Consider the following 16176-nt stretch of genomic DNA (forward strand, 5'->3'; position numbering starts at 1 on the left):
AGCAAAAGGCAATTTATGTGAGGTCTCTTTCTGAAAGGGTTAATATAGTTGCCTGTGGTTACACACACATGCACACAGATAACATTGTCCCAGAGGTCACAAAAACAAAAACCTCACTTGTTTAAATATGGAATTTAATACTTATTTAACATTGTTTACGTTTTAGTGTATGACAACTTTGAAGGGAAAGGCTGGTTTAATTCTGTGAACACTGATGAAAATTCAAATACTGTATAAACTATTATTTCTTATTAAATAAACATATGTAGCTGAACTGCAAACTGTATTAGATACTGTATGTAGTACGTTTAGTCATCATGCTAGGCTACAGTATGCTAAATAGCTGTGTCAGCTCTTTAGCCTATTCACACAATAAATTTGACTGGGAGTCAAGTGTAATATAATATAATAATATAAATTATTAATTAATCAAGATTGTTTTAAAACCATGAAACTTAATTTCTGTGAAAACCATTAGCAAACCTGCCCTTTATTCCAAGTACTTTGAGGTATAAAATTTGAACCCAATATCCGGGACCACAAACTGTGAGGGTTTAAGATGATGAAGCTGACACCATTCGTAAATGTACAGCAGGAGAATGTCCTGAAATTTTGTTTTGCTGATTAATTCAATTAATAGAGGCACAGCTGTGCATTCCTAATCGCACTGTGTGATCCCATGACATGGTCTTTGTATAGTGCACAAAAAACCCTTCAAAACTTTTGCCACTGTTTAAGGAGGAATGATCGCCTGTAATCCACCACCACCTGCTTAATTATTTTACTGGCATCACTAAGACAATCTCTTAATGTCACTGAGGATGCAGCTCTAACTAACAACTGTCATGTTAGTAAGCATCAGTCATGATACAGGCTGTGTGATTCATGCTCACATTCAAGTCAGAGCAAAACAAAAACAAACAAATGCAACACAACAACAAATAGGCAATTTTCATTCTAAAAGCTGATTTGGTTCATCTCTCATAACTGATAAATGTGATGCTAAACATGTGTTTATGACTGTGTTTTGGTAAGGCTGGTGGTTTTACCAAGACCCATTAAATAAGATCAGTAGTATTTGTGGTTATTTTCATATTTTAGTAATAATTGAGTTCCGGACATTATAAAGTCTTTATCTGAACAAACATTAATATAAACACGGCAAAGCATGTACTGTAACTCTTTTCTTTCAGGGCTCTGGCTGTATTCTCTGTGGTCAGATACACTGACACTGAAAGGCTGAATGTTTGTTATTAGTCTAATCTTACTAAAGCAGATTTATCTGAAGATGCTATTGCCAGATTCAAGCAGATGATTTCAGCATCTTTTGCCTCATCGTCTTGCTACTGTACACAGAGGAGAAGAGTCACCTTAGTCCTTATGAACAGGTTGATTGTCTTGTAGATGATGCTGCAGCTTCTCTACGTACAATGTTAGACACAGTGGCTCCACTGAAGACGAAGGCAACGAATCAGAGGTTAGCTCCACGGTATAACTCAGCAATCTGCAGCACAGAACCTGACAACTACAAAGGCAGTGGCATTCCAACAAAATAAATGTACACTGCATAGCATGGAAGGACAGTCTAATAATATATAAAAAAACACTTTGTGCTGCTAGAAAAACATATTATTGCTCTTTAATTGAGGAAATCAGAAACAACCCCCGGTTTCTTTTCAGCACTGTAGCCAGGCTGACAAAGAGTCATAGCTGTATTGAGTCTACTATCCCCTTAAATCTCAGCAGCAATGACTTTATGACTTTTGCAATAAAATTATCACCATTAGAGAAAACATTCATCAGCATGTTCCTTCACATGACAGAAACCACTGTCTAGATCCATCAGCTTTAAATATAACAAATCCTCTGTCTTAGCGAGCTTTCCCCCAATAACTTCAATAATTAACTCTTCCAAGTTGTCTACTTGTCTTTTAGACCAGGGGTATCAAGGGCCGATGTCCCTGCTGGTTTTCCAACTCTTACCTTGAACAGCCAATCAGCAGCTGAATAAGCTGTGTCAGTTGGCCTATCCAGCTGCTGATTGACTTAACACACCTGATCAAGGTAATCAGCAGGCTTTGTGGAAGGGAGAGCTGGAATACCAGTATGGGACTAGTCTGAGTTTGACATCCCTGTTTTAGACCCAATCCCAACCAGATTACTCAACTTTCTTGAAAAAAACTACTCTGAACCCTGGAGAACTAGCCAACTATAAGCCCATTTCAAATTTACCCTTTATTTCTAAGATTCTTAAAAGAATCGTGGCTAAACAATTATCTGATCACCTGAGTGAAAATAACTTGTACGAAGATTTAGAAAAAATCATATCATTCCCTATCTCTAAGGGAACGACCAACCACCCTGCGGAGAAACTTATTTTGGCCACCTGTATCCGCGATCTTGTCCTTTCGGTCATGACCCGAAGCTTATGACCATAGGTGAGGGTAGGAATGTAGATTGACCGGTAGATTGAGAGGAGATTTCGACTCAGTTCCCTCCTTACCACAACAGACCGCTACACCGACCACTTCACTGCAGCCGCTGCACCGATCCGTCTATCAATCTCACGTTCCTTTCTTCCTTCTTCACTTGTGAACAATACTCCAAGATACTTGAACACCTCCACTGGGGGCAGAAACTCTCCTCCAACCTGGAGAGGGCAAACTACCTTTTTCCGGTCGAGTACCATGGGCTCAGACTTGAAAAAACCGATGCTCATCCCAGCAGAGTGTCCAAAAAATATGGCCAAAGGTCAGGTGATACGACTATGTCGGCCCATAGGCACAAAAAAAAGTGACTGACCTATTCACGATCCAAAGGCACAGGGAAGCTACCCTCTCGTCTACTGGGGAAAACTCCAACACATGGCAGCTGAGCTGGGGAGCTATGAGCAAGCCCACACTAACCTGCCGCCTCTCACTGTGGGCAACTCCAGAGTAGATGAGAGTCCCTCTCAAGGAGTTGGGTCCCAGAGCTCAGGATATGTGTGGCGGTGATGTAATAGAAAAATTGTTTCTTCCTTATTCTATGCAATTATTATATGAATTATGACTTATGTTCTGCAATTAATATCTCATTTTTTGTTTTACATCTGTTTGACATTTCACCTAGATTGTTCAATGGTTGTCTCTGTCTGCTCCCAAACCCAAGGCCAGGGAGTTGTGTCTCTCTGTCTGTTGAGACTTAGTGCTTCTTCCTCTCTGATAGTCACACGCCACTGACGCATGTGTGAGAATGTATACATCTCCACACACACAGCGACTGGGATGAGATGGTGCATGCAATTTATTTTTATAGTAAATCACACAAAAAACAACTCTCTCATCAGCCTCTTGATGGAAATTTTCCACCACAGTTTGTCTGACTATTTCTAGCCAGTACCACTCAAACTCCTGCACAAGCTTAGGTTCCTTCCCCTCCCAGTGAAGTAACATTGTCCCGATAGCCAGATTGGTTGTCAAGAGATTGGCTCCTGCCTTCAACTGCTGCCCAATCCACTATGCACCGCCCCCTTATGGCTCCTCCTGCGGATGGTGGGTACACATGAGGACGGTCGCACGACGCTCCTTCTGCTTTTCCCTCTCTCTCTATCCCTCACTTTGTCTTCACCTACAGGTATCATCGGACTCAGAGCTATGTGTCTTTGACAGTTAACTGCAGATCCAACCCTCCTGCCTGTGCTCTATTGTTGCTTATTGTTGTTTATGTGCTTTTCTCTCTCTCCCCTCACCCCAACCGGTCGAGGCAGGTGGCCACCCACATCCAGCCTGGTTCTGATGAAGGTTTCTTCCTCGTTAAAGAGGGAGTTTTTCCTCTCCACTGTTCCTGTCAAACTGTAATTAAATGCAATGCAATGTATATGGGATTTGTTGGGTTTATTTGTATAAATCCCTTTAAAGTGCCTGGAAATAACCTTGTTATGATTTGGCGCTATATAAATAAAAATGAATTGAATTGAATAGTCTCCTGACAGAGCGTAGTGTACCAATCTGAGTCCATAATTTTTCATAGTGTATATTAGTGTGCAGCGTACTATTACAATAAAAAGTTATTTAATACTTTGGTTCCAAATGGACTTGTGTAAAGTCAGATAAATGTAGTATAGTGATTTTAGCTTGTCTCTGCATCTCTTGCTTGGGCTCTTGCTTGGCAGTTGCTGCTACTAACAATAAAAATAATAACAACAACATGACCCAAATCTGTTGGTGGTGGAGTTGCAAAATGGCCTTTGAATGGGATGGTTTAAAACTGTCAGAAGTGACCCTGTTTAAATGTTCTCTAGCATGGTGCTGTTACACATTTTAGATTGGAAAGTTAAAAAAAAAGTATAGAAAGTATATAATAAATGCGATTTTTGTTACTGTTAAAACCTTAATGTCAGCCATAGCAGTAACTATGTCCTAACCCAAAGCCTGTACTGTATGTTGCCCTCATGCTCAACAATAAATTTGCAACCCTAGACCCTAAGCTACACACTCAAAACTCTATTACATGTGTTTTCAAAGTTTTTATTTTCACAGCAAATCAGGTTTGAAATTAGCAGCTATTCTAAGACAACAACACCTTCTCTCCTTCTAGTTGTAGCACATTAGGCGTCAGAAAACATTTAATGCTGACTGAGCCATGCGATGGTTTAAAAATCCTTCACACACATACACCTTTGAAGGTCAAATGGCCATGAGGCTTGTGAATTAGTACACAGCTGTGGTTGTATTTGCTTGTGCTTCTACACCAACGAATGAAATTAATGTACTGCAGAGAGGTTACCTGAGGACAAGGCCTCACTGAAAACGGGTAGAAAAGCCTTTTGAAACTGTGTGACATTCAACTAAAGCCAATTTTGTTCATTCCACTTAGAGCCATGCTGTTCATTGTATGCTTCACAGTTTCTTGAAAAATACATGTGTTTATTATTATATATTTTAGAAAAATGAACAGACTTACTAATTTTAATGGTATGTTCTTAGAATTACCTGCATAATGTCTAAAAGAACCAATTTTAAGCAGCTTTCAGATGGAATGTTAATAGGGTGATAATAATGCTTTGAGTGCTTTGCGCACTGATCAGCTGCCACCACCATTGCTTTTTTCCAGCTGAATCAGCCAGGAAATTAATTTTTTTCTTTTTTTAACCATGATCAGAAGTAACACAATGTATTTTGGTGTCTGCATTTAAAGCAATTTAGCTGTTTTAATTCACTACTTCATTCTAACCCTGCACTTGACAGTGTGAACGATGGGAAACTCCTACGTACAAAGCACACCTGCCATCAAACTCTTCTGCTTCATCTTTGTTGTCCAGAAATTCAACAGAATGACACCAGTCTTGACACAGTTACCCTTTTGTTTACCAAAGTGTAAACCATTAACTATATGCATAAATAAAAACCAACAGCCTTCTGCTACAACTGGAATGTAGTGTACACAGACAGGTTGGTGATTTACTGTTTTGGCATGTTAACAGTCACTAATTAGCAAAAGACCAGCAGTGCCTACTGCATGCTGATGTCAGGTATGCTTCTGGCGTTTCATCATAAACCCAAAAACGATGTTAGAGTGAAAAATCCCAAAAATCATTACAGCTCCTGAGGGAAGATACAAGCTTATACCAGATTTCATGGGCACTGAGAGCACTGTCACCTCACAGCAAGAAGGTTCTGGGTTCGATTCCCGGAGGCAGCCCTGGTGTGTGGAGTCTGCACGTTCTCCCCGTGTTTGCGTGGGTTCTCTACGGGTTCTCCGGCTTCCTCCCATGTGCATTAGGTGTGCCCGTAGGTGTGAGTGTGTGTGAATGATTGTCTGTCTATGTGTTGCGATGGGCGACCTGTCCAGGGTGTACCCTGCCTCTCACCCGTTACCAGCTAGGATAGGATCCAGCACCCCTGTGACCCTGCAGTAAGTGGTTAAGAAAATGGATGGATAGACCAAAAGTTTAGTTTTAGTTTCAAGACATTAAAGAGAATTTTTTTGGTGGTGCTAAAATAAAAGTCAAGTCACTGGGATTCTTTATCTGAAATTTGGACCAATCAACAGACACAGCTGTTGATTCAGTTTTAGGATGAAGAATTTATGTAATAAGCAAAAGTTAAATATATGAACACTAATTAACATACGTTAAATTAGTGTTAGTAATAATTACCTAAATACTAACCATCTATTTTTGGTCAATATTTATATAACCCTATTTTAAAATAGTTAGTCATTAATAGTTAATAGTTTAATTGAAAACTGACATTATCTAATCTTGTATCTACATACTGAATGTATAAGTTTACAAATATTAGTCAATTACAGTAGTATACAGTGGCAGCGGTTCAAAGTGACTAGGGTTTTTACTGCAGTACCGACGCGTCGCCACGGTGCAGGGAGTGCGTCGCTGACTAAAGATTTTTAATCCTGCAGCCGGCTGAAAAAAATCAGGACGCTAGTCTCGTTTTAACCACCAGGTGGCGCAGCGTTGATTAGAAGCCTCCAAAGCACTACAGCGTAACTGAGGTCCGACTGTTCATTTCTACCTGTAACACACATATATTACACCAGACCTATTTCATTATTAAGTTTTTACTACTAAGTATCTGTTGTGTGCTAAAACGTGGGGAGTGTGAAGGGCAACAACTTGTTGATGGCTTAGTTATTTTCTGTTCACTGCACAGTTATAATTGTTCTGTGTGGTTTAAAACAGGCAGCGCCACAGCAGCGTTCTTGTTTTCATTCTCCTCAGCTTTTTCGTGTGTTTAAATAGAAGGCGTCTCTTAAAAATATGTACACACCCACCGCTCTAACATCTGATACAACATTTTGGCTTCACATAATTCCGTGATTATGCGTCGCGGTTTAATTCACATAATTTGAATGCGCATGGCCAAGTAAAGACGTAGAGCGCAGTCCATCTGCGACTACAGCCGCTTATTTAGGTTTTAAACTTCCACGACTTGTTAATGAATGTTTTCCAATAGTCGTAGATTATACGTAAATGACCGTAATAATCATAGGAATTTGTTTTACAGCAGTTGTCGATCGTAATTTTGACAGGACGCCAGAAATCAGCAGATCTACAGCGACGCATTACAGCACCATGTTTGTTCCTACGCGTTTACTCTGTGTCTGCAGAACTGTGGTTTGACTTGTTTTGACTGTGCGTGTCATTGTAACTGAGTGGCTGACAGCACTTATTCGACCCGTGTACGTTTCAACATTTTCATTTCCCATCCGTCCATCCAGCCACTTTCACCGGCGTTTTCGTTTCTCTTTCGATGAGCGGCAAACGGATTTTAATCAAAGCACCGCCTTACAAACCAATAAAACAGGCAAAAATATTTGTTTTTTACAAAAAGACACGCAATTGGAGTTAATATGTTTTTATTGTTTAGAGACAAACGGAAAACACAAAAAGTCATTCTCTCGTTACCTCTGCTTATAATTTGGTGGCGACATCAAACTCTTACACAAACACATGACGTGTTTCGGAATCATGTGTCCAGACAGAGAGTGACCAATACACAAATGTATGGATGTGCAAATGCGGCCTACGAGAGGAACGGGGGAGTGGTGCACTAAATGTGGCGAGAATTTGTTTTGACTGTGCGTGTCATTGTAACTGAATGAGTGGCTGATGTGACTTATTCGGTCCGTGTATGTTTCAAAACTTTGATTTCCCATCCGTCTATCTATCCTGAATAAAAGCACCGCATTACAAACCAATAAACCGAACAAAAATATTTTTTAACAAAAACACACGGACTTGAATTTAAAGCTGTTTTTTTTTCGTTTAGAGAAAAACGAAAAACTAAAAACCTCTGCTTTTAATTTTTAATCGACCCGTCCACGGAAGCTCATCTGTGGACGGGTCGCGGGGCAGCAGTCTTAGCAGAGAGCTCCCGACTGCCACTCGAATGAAACACGAGATCGAATGATATGTGATGTGTTTCGTACTCAGATGACTTGGATCTGAGTTCGACCAAGCTTTTGCTTGTCTCATGTTTGCTCACAGTCGCAAAGGCAAACTTCTCATCCCTCCCCTCCCCCGTAGAGGCGCATAGACATGCTAATGTGTTGCTACTACTCGATCAGCAGGTGAGAAATACTTCAGCTTCAGGACAAAGCTCCGTGGGAGACTGGGCAGCATCGGGCGGCGTGATCAGCTGCAGGTCTAAGACTCATTAATGCAGCAAGTAGTTTGTTCTATATGTTTACTCTGCAAAAATAAACGTATGTATTTATCGTAGCTTTCTGGTCTAAGTTATTTGTAGCACTTCACGACATTCGTTTAAAATATGCAGTGCATTTTAAAATGAAAATACTATTATTATTATTTATTACCTTTATTGTAAACACAGTAATAATTGCACAATTTGGACTGGCGAAGATTTGCGCTTCTTTCATAATAATCATGGATAATCAAGGAAGAAACTGCAGTTCATAGATGTTATTCGGGGACGGTTTAATAAAGATTCAGTGTGGTTTTCAACTGAACTGTCAGCCAAGGTACGTGCATTATCAAATGAATGCGCCTGTCAGCGGGGAAGACATCAACTCTATTCAGTCGCTCTTCAGTCGCCGCTGCCGTCTCCTCCCCAGTTCACACATCTTAACACTAGGACTACTGGGTTTTCTAAATATACCAGTTCCTACTACAAGGTGTTCCTACGAAGTTAACCAGCTGTTTATTTCGTTATTACTCCTTTCACCTGTACCACATAAAGTCATTGCAAAGCTACAGTCGTGTTCCTACGAAGTTAACCAGCTGTTTATTTCGTTATTCCCTCTTTCATGTCCGTCTGGAGAATGAAAGTGGGCGTGGCCATCCACGTCCCAGAGCAGGGACACTGGGGGAAGGGGAAACACGCATCAACACGCAGGACAAAGATCTGCGTTTCTCTGCTGCTACAGCCTCGGCTGCGTTGGGTTGTTAGTCTCCCTTTCACCTGTACCATATGAAATGTGTTCCTACGAAGCTGATCAGCCGCTTTCACAATCAGAATCTTTTTTATTCCCCATGCAGGTTTGAACAAGGCAAACATTATTTTTATTTACAAAAAAAAATTAATACGTTTACAGATTGACCGGTGATGCCGCACGGGTTGCTCTCAGTTAAAACAGCTGTTTGAAGCAGGGAAAAGCGAGTTAGCTGTCCTTGTCGATTCCTTGACAATGTTTTATCATCGGTTAGATCTCTGAGCCCTGACTTTTATGACTTCTTTGGATTAAAAAACAAATGTTGAATGTTCTCAAATAATATAATATTGCCGCGGCTCCCAGTGTTTGTTTTTTTCATTGAAAACGTGGGTGTTACCGGTGGCAGACCTCTGGTCTAGATCATCCTTATTCACTTTTTTAATTTGTAGTAGTGTAACCTTAGTTAGTATTCCTTTTTATTTTTTTATTTTATGTTTGGGAAACATGACATTTCAGATACTGTGATTTTATTTGTCATCAACATTAGTTCCTACCTGTCCGTGTTGACGGGGGACAGGAAAAAGGTGACGCGCTTTGGATAAGAGCGGCGTAAAGACAAAAGTGTACATGTGCCGTACTGTCTTGCCGTGTGATGCATTAAAGAAGCATTCCACGTAAAGAAAATTGCCCGTACCAACAGCAAGAAATCAGGGTTACAGTAGCTTGTCTGCCATAAATCGAACGCTGCACGCGGGAGGGCGCACCGTTCAGCTTCTTATTTTCGGTTTTAAACTGCCATAATTTGCCATAATTTACTTACGTTCATAACTTCATACTATAACGCGACCAGCGGTTCATGGTCTTGGTGATCCATGCACTAAGTAATACAACGTTGTCATCTCGTGATCACATGATGATGATGAGACGCTGTTTTTCCAATAATTAAAATAAAAAAACTGCTTCCACTCAGATTCGAACCCCGGACAAAAAGTCTTATGCTATTCATGTTAACCACTAGGCCACCCAAGACCTGATCATTGGTTGTTCTACAAGAGGCTATATGACGTAAGCAACTACGATGTTTTAGGACCAAAAGTGGGAGTCAATCGCCACCTACAGGCCAGAAGGACGTAACACACTCCTCCCGCAGTGCAAACAGGGCACTGACGCGGCAGATTTGAATCCCAAACACGGTGGGGGTAGACACTTTTACCGGCTGCCTCTGTATGCAGCAGTATAAAGTTGTATTTCCCTTCATAAATAAACAGTGGCATTCTAACTATTAAATATATTCATGTACAAACCAAAATTAAGACTACTGGGAGTATACATCCTTATGCACGCACACAGTTGTAATCCTCTATTTAGATGCTAATTAAATTGAAATGGTTAAGGTGTCTTCACACTGCAGATAATTCAAACACACACACACACACACACACACACACACACACACACACACACACACACACACACACATGCACACACAAGCACACACACTTTACTATTTCAACATCCCCTACTTCTGGCTATGTGAAGTCTCAGCGTCTGTGTGTATGCGGACCCAAAATTGTCTGTGACTCAGAAATCACACAAGGGAGGGGTCAGGGCATGAGGCAGCACTCACAGGAACATGTGCATGCTCACTGACACTGAATACATGCACATGCGCACGAACACAAAGCGACAATCCTCTGTTGATGTCACATATCGAGGTGACCTGAGCTGTCCTCTGCTTTCGGTGGCTCCATCTGCCCTCACTGCTCCTAATCCAGCTCACTCCATTCTACTAATCCAACACACAAACCCACACACCTTCATGCATGGTCTGTAACACAAACATGCTCATACAAATCACACATTCTTGCACGTGTTTAAAGTTGCATATGGATAGTGAAGAACCCTAAAAGCTTTAACCTGATGTGTAGATCTTCGTAAAAGGGCAAAGGTGACCGAGAACCAAGTTTTATTTTCTCCAGCACTTAATATGCACAATGAATATCATCATCATGCCATTTTTACTGTGAGGTTTTGAGGTAGTACAAATGTGTGATGTGAATGACAATCAAACAACTTGTCATAGACCTGAAATATCAGCGGCATGCCAATTAAACACAAGACCCAAACAACCTTATCTACCGTTTTCAACTGCATTCTTTAACACCATCTTCTGGATATGAGCACAAACACTAATATTAATAGTGACAACAGCACCACAGTTTCTCATGATAAAAATTAATATATAGTTGTGTTAAGGGTTTTATTTCTTGCTATTACAAATCATCAATAATTCCGTTAAAAATGAACCTTCATAACCAATGACAGATACTTACACAAAAGCTTCTTCTGACACCATGACTGAATATTGTGGGACATTTTCATTTTAGAATCAGGTTTGGACTGAGGCTTATGAATTTATTTAATAAAAATGTGAGGGTAGCATGTGTAAGAGTCTGTGTGTGTGAGCCTGCACGTGCTGAGGAAACAGAGGGCACATGGAAGCGTATAGTGTGTTTGTGTGTCTGCCTTTCCTAATATGCTCATCTTAATTATTAATACTTGGAAGAAAATGTTGCTGCATCTCATCTTTCATCCAACTATTAAAGCATTATCACAGACAGCAACAGATGTTTTATCTGACTCCTCTGTCAAATCACAGTTAATCTCGGTCTTCCTTTGTGTTCACATCAGAGATGCGCACACACAAATATACACACGCCCTCCGTCTCACCCTTTCTCATCCCCATCTGAGGAGTTGCTGTCTGTACAGCAGTACATTGGCTCCATCCAGCATCCAGTCACAGGACAGCAAGGCAGACCATGACCTCCTCAGCCAGCTCAGCATTCGCCATCATCCTTGTCAGTAGACAGCCGTAGGATAATTTGGCCAGTTATTGGCTGGGAGGACAGTGGGCAGGACATCAGTGAAGCATGTGAAAGCTAGAGGGGCACAGACAGAATAGACATACGCATAGTGACACAATAAAATATCATGCACAATCATCAGCATTTTCACATGGCTTCTATGCTGATGATGCATTTTTTTTATCTGTACGTAAAAAGCTAAAAATTATTATGTTCTTTTTACATTGAATTGTGATTGTGCAAATAATATTGAGTCAAAGTAATGATACTACTGTACATGCAACATTTGAATGCATAAAACATTTAATAATACTTAGTAGCTAATAAATTAATGCACAGTTCATAGTTAATCTACCTGATGAGCAGCTGTGAAAAATATCAGCCTATTGTTAAGAGTGAAATAAACTAGTAAGTTATAAAACATATCAAGCACTTAAATATTATCGTAAAGAATTGTGTCTTCATTTCTTATTCTGTTACTGCATGTAAATTGGCAGAGTCAATTTTCTAACCTCTCTACGTTTGACCACTAACCTCTGTTGGGTAAAACCAAAAGGCTTAGTTGAAAAAAAAGCACAAATAGAAAGTATTACAAATTTTGCAATAAAATTTAATACACAACACCTGGGATGGCACAGGTTGCCTTACTACAAGGAGGTTCTAGGTTTGATTCCTAGGTAAAGTTCTCTGTGGAGTCCCCACATCTGTGTCCATTTGCTCTGTGTAGACGTAGACTTTAAGGAGTTTCTAAATAGGTGTGAGTGAGACTGAGTGGGTTGACAGCTGGGATAGGCTCCTACACGCCTGTGACCCTTACAGGGTCTAAACGGAAGATGAGTGAGGCATGGGATTAACCGGCTGAAGGACAAAAAAGACTTCACCATATTTACACGGGTTGCATAACAAAACTGACAACTCAAAATATGTTCAACTTAAATAGGCTGGCACATTCATGCCTTTTGATTTCCTTGGTAAATATTTGGTGCAATCTTCTGAAGCCTTTGTGCATTTCCTGTACAATACAGCATTTGTGTTCACTGTACTTTGTTCGACACTATAGTTCTAGATCTATTAGAGGAAATTAACTCCAGCCAATCTAATTTACTATAAGCTACTTACAAGTCCAGTAAAATAAATTTAGGATCTCACAATCATTAATTAATTAGTTTTAATTAGTTTTTATTTTATTTTTAATTAGTTCTCTGTATAAATGAACTGTTGTAAAATTTACGGTTTTAAATGCAAGTCAAATCAAAATTCTCCCAATGAACAACCCAGGAAGTAATAGGATGTTATATACAAGAATAATATGGATATAGTTAAATTTGTTCTGTGTGCAGGATGTCAATCTCTCAGGTTTTACTTTGTTTGATATGATTTTCTCTCTTTGTACTTGATGTGATATAGAACGCATCCTCTCATTCTAAGGTTAGTGCTGTTAACATTTTTGCATACTGTACTCTAAGTAGTACAAGCAGTAGTGGTGAACTAGTATAGTACTACTGAAGCTGCTGTATACTAACAATACACCATTCAGTATTTTTTTATTTCTAAATTATAACAGTATAACAGTTTTAACTTACAAGGATATATTAGGTTATTAGGGCAATTATGTATTTCAGGATGCCATGGTATGAATAGAATATTCTAAACTTTGTATATTCTAGTAATTAATACATTATATTATTAGTGGGAGGAGTGTGCTATTACTTTTTATGTTTTCAGCTTTTCAACTTTTAACGTTATTCAACTTTGTTCATTGTGTTTTTATAATGGTAGTCTATGGGAATCATCATTCAACCTTCTGTCAACTTTCCTCTTTTCATCCGCTTCTGTCATCGTCATACTTTGACACAGAAACGTCATTTGAACTTCAAAAGCATCTATCATCCTTCAACTCTGTCTGTGTAGATCAGCCTCTTTGTCTCTTTTGTAGTTTTTCGACTTGTGACCGTTTAAATATTGAGTGGTTTTTGGTAAATTTTCAGTTTTTCTATTAGCTAGAGTCAGTGATGTCACAGCTAAAGTGTGGGGACACTTTTTTTAAGACAGAAATTTTACCTTTAACTCATCACCAAAGCCACAATTTTCACTATCAACATAATTTTTTCAACTCAGACCTACACTTTAGTCACTATTACCCTCAAAGTGCAGAGACATCCAGACGTTTGGGAGAATCGTGAATGTGGCTACAATCTTTGGTCCTCAATCATAAAATTCACACTATTTGTTCAATGAAAATTTGGGATTCATAAAGTTATTTCTGTGATACCTATTATAGTTTTGCTGAAATAAGCCTATTTATCAGACTTGAAACTCTGCTTTCACGGAGCAGAGTGAGCTTGATTTTCATCTCCATAACATCAACTCAAACAGTTTGATTGACAGGTCAAGCTCCTGATACACAGAATGTGTTGTCTATGTTCTTGTGCTTAGATTTTTTTTTACCTTGGTGAACTTTTCATAATGTTGGTCAACTTTTTAGTGTTGGTTAAGTTTGTAATCTTGCTCATCTTTTTAATCTTTGTCAACCCTTTAAAGTCGGTCAACTTTTCAGTGTTGGTCAACTTTTTAATGTTGTTCAACTTTTCTTCAATGTTGGTCAACTTTTTAATCTTTGCCAACTTTTGACATCAGCAGCTTTTCAGCGTTTTGAGCCTTTTCGGCAACAGAACAGAGAAATTACTTCTTCTGTCCAGTTACCATTGCATCCTGAGATAATTACCATAATTGACCTTTTGTATAGGTACGTGTTGGCATGGGTTATATCACAAAGCTTTAATATGTATGAAAAAAAAAATCAAAATAATTTGTACTAGCATACTTCATTATTAGTATTTCATACTAGATCTTTTACTGTACACTTACTGGCCATTTATACCTGTCCAGTTTAGTGCAATGCGATACAGAAATGCTGCCATAATTCTTTTACAAGACAATACAGTAATTTCTTTAGTAGTTTTAACTTGCACCTGTCAGAAATGTGCTAATTCTACTGTATGTTTATTATAACATTTATTCTTATACATTATACAACACCAGGAAAAAGGAACATGAGAAACTAGAGAAATACCAAGGGCTCAGAGAAGAACTGGAGAAGGCTTGGGGGGTGAAGGCCACAGTGGTGCCTGTGTATGTATGACTAGATTTCTAGATAAACCAAAAATCTCAAAGAAAAATTGTTTGAAAAGAAATATATTTATATGGTACTGCAGGCAAAAGCCTTTAACTAATACACAGTAATAAATACAATTAGAAATGTAGCTTTGGAGAGGAACCTTTCTATTCTATTAATAATTTAGCCAAGTTGATTTATTTAATTGATAATTTAGCCAAGTAAAATATGAACATTTTGTGCCAAACCCAATTCAAATGGTTCATTCAATGGTTTCCACCATTTTTTTACATATTTTACATTAGACTTTTATCAAACACAATCTCTGTCGCTAAAATTAATCTTTATTTCAAGTTTCAAGCCCTGAAGATGTAATATGAACATCTGTAATTATGTTTTTGTGTTATTAATATTGGAGTCTCCTTCTCTGTGTTTCTTTCCAGACCTTTAGCCATCCCTCAATTTTCAACCGCTTTATCCAGGGCAGCAGTCTAAGCAAGTAACTTCAAATTTCCCTCTCTCCAGACACTTCCTCCAGCTCTTCCGGTGAGACCCCAAGGCGTTCCCAGGCCAGCCGAAAGACATAGTCCTTCCAGCGTGTCCTGGGTCTTCCCAGGAGCCTCCTACCTGTGGGACATGCCCACCCTGCGGAGGAAACTCATTTGGGCCACTTGTATCCGCATTCTTGTCATGACCCAAATCTCATGGCCATAGGTGAGGGTAGAAACATAGATTCAATGGTAAATTGAGAGCTTCGCTTTCGGCTAAGCTCCCTCTTCACCACGACAGACCAGTACACCGACCACATTACTGCAGCTGCCGCACTGATTTGTATGTCAATCTTCCGCTCCTTCCTTCCCTCACTCGTGAACAAGACTCAAAGACACTTGAACTCCTCCAATCTAGAGAGAGCAAACCACCTTTTCCGGTCGAGAATCATGGCCTCAGACTTGGAAGAACTCTTTTTCACCCCAGCCGCTTCGCACTCAACTGCAAACCACCCCTGGGCACGCTGGAGGTCATAGCGCGATGAAGCCAACAGGACAACGTCATCCGACAAAAGCAGAGACACAATCCTGTGGTACCCGGACCAGACCCCTCCAGCCCTGGCTGCGCCTAGAAATTCTGTACACAAAAATAATGAACAGAACCGGTGACAAAGGGCAGCCCTGCCGAGGTCCAACAGGCAATGCGAACCAAGCTCCTGCTCTGGTTGTAGAGACCGAACAGCCCTTAGAAAAGAGCCTTGGACTTTATACTTCCAGAGCACCCCCCACAGAATGCTACGAGGGACGCAGTCA

The 16176-nt window shown here is 39.7% G+C and overlaps 1 protein-coding gene across 6 annotated transcripts in view; it reads right to left on the reverse strand.

Annotated features, from left to right (window-relative positions):
- Window positions 1-16176, reverse strand: part of LOC114860635 (thyroid hormone receptor alpha) — a 184437-nt gene that overhangs the window by 43595 nt on the left and 124666 nt on the right. For 2 of the 6 annotated variants that reach the window (XM_029159378.2, XM_055510682.1), the window contains one exon: window positions 11627-11835. The exons of the other annotated variants lie outside the window; for them this stretch is intronic. In XM_029159378.2, coding sequence (XP_029015211.1) covers window positions 11627-11682 — 56 coding nt within the window. In that variant the 5' untranslated portion in view covers window positions 11683-11835. The remainder of the gene's footprint in view (window positions 1-11626; window positions 11836-16176) is intronic. 6 annotated transcript variants of the gene reach the window in all.

The sequence above is a fragment of the Betta splendens genome, chromosome 8 (assembly GCF_900634795.4).
Source record: "Betta splendens chromosome 8, fBetSpl5.4, whole genome shotgun sequence".
Classification (NCBI taxonomy): Eukaryota; Metazoa; Chordata; class Actinopteri; order Anabantiformes; family Osphronemidae; genus Betta; species Betta splendens.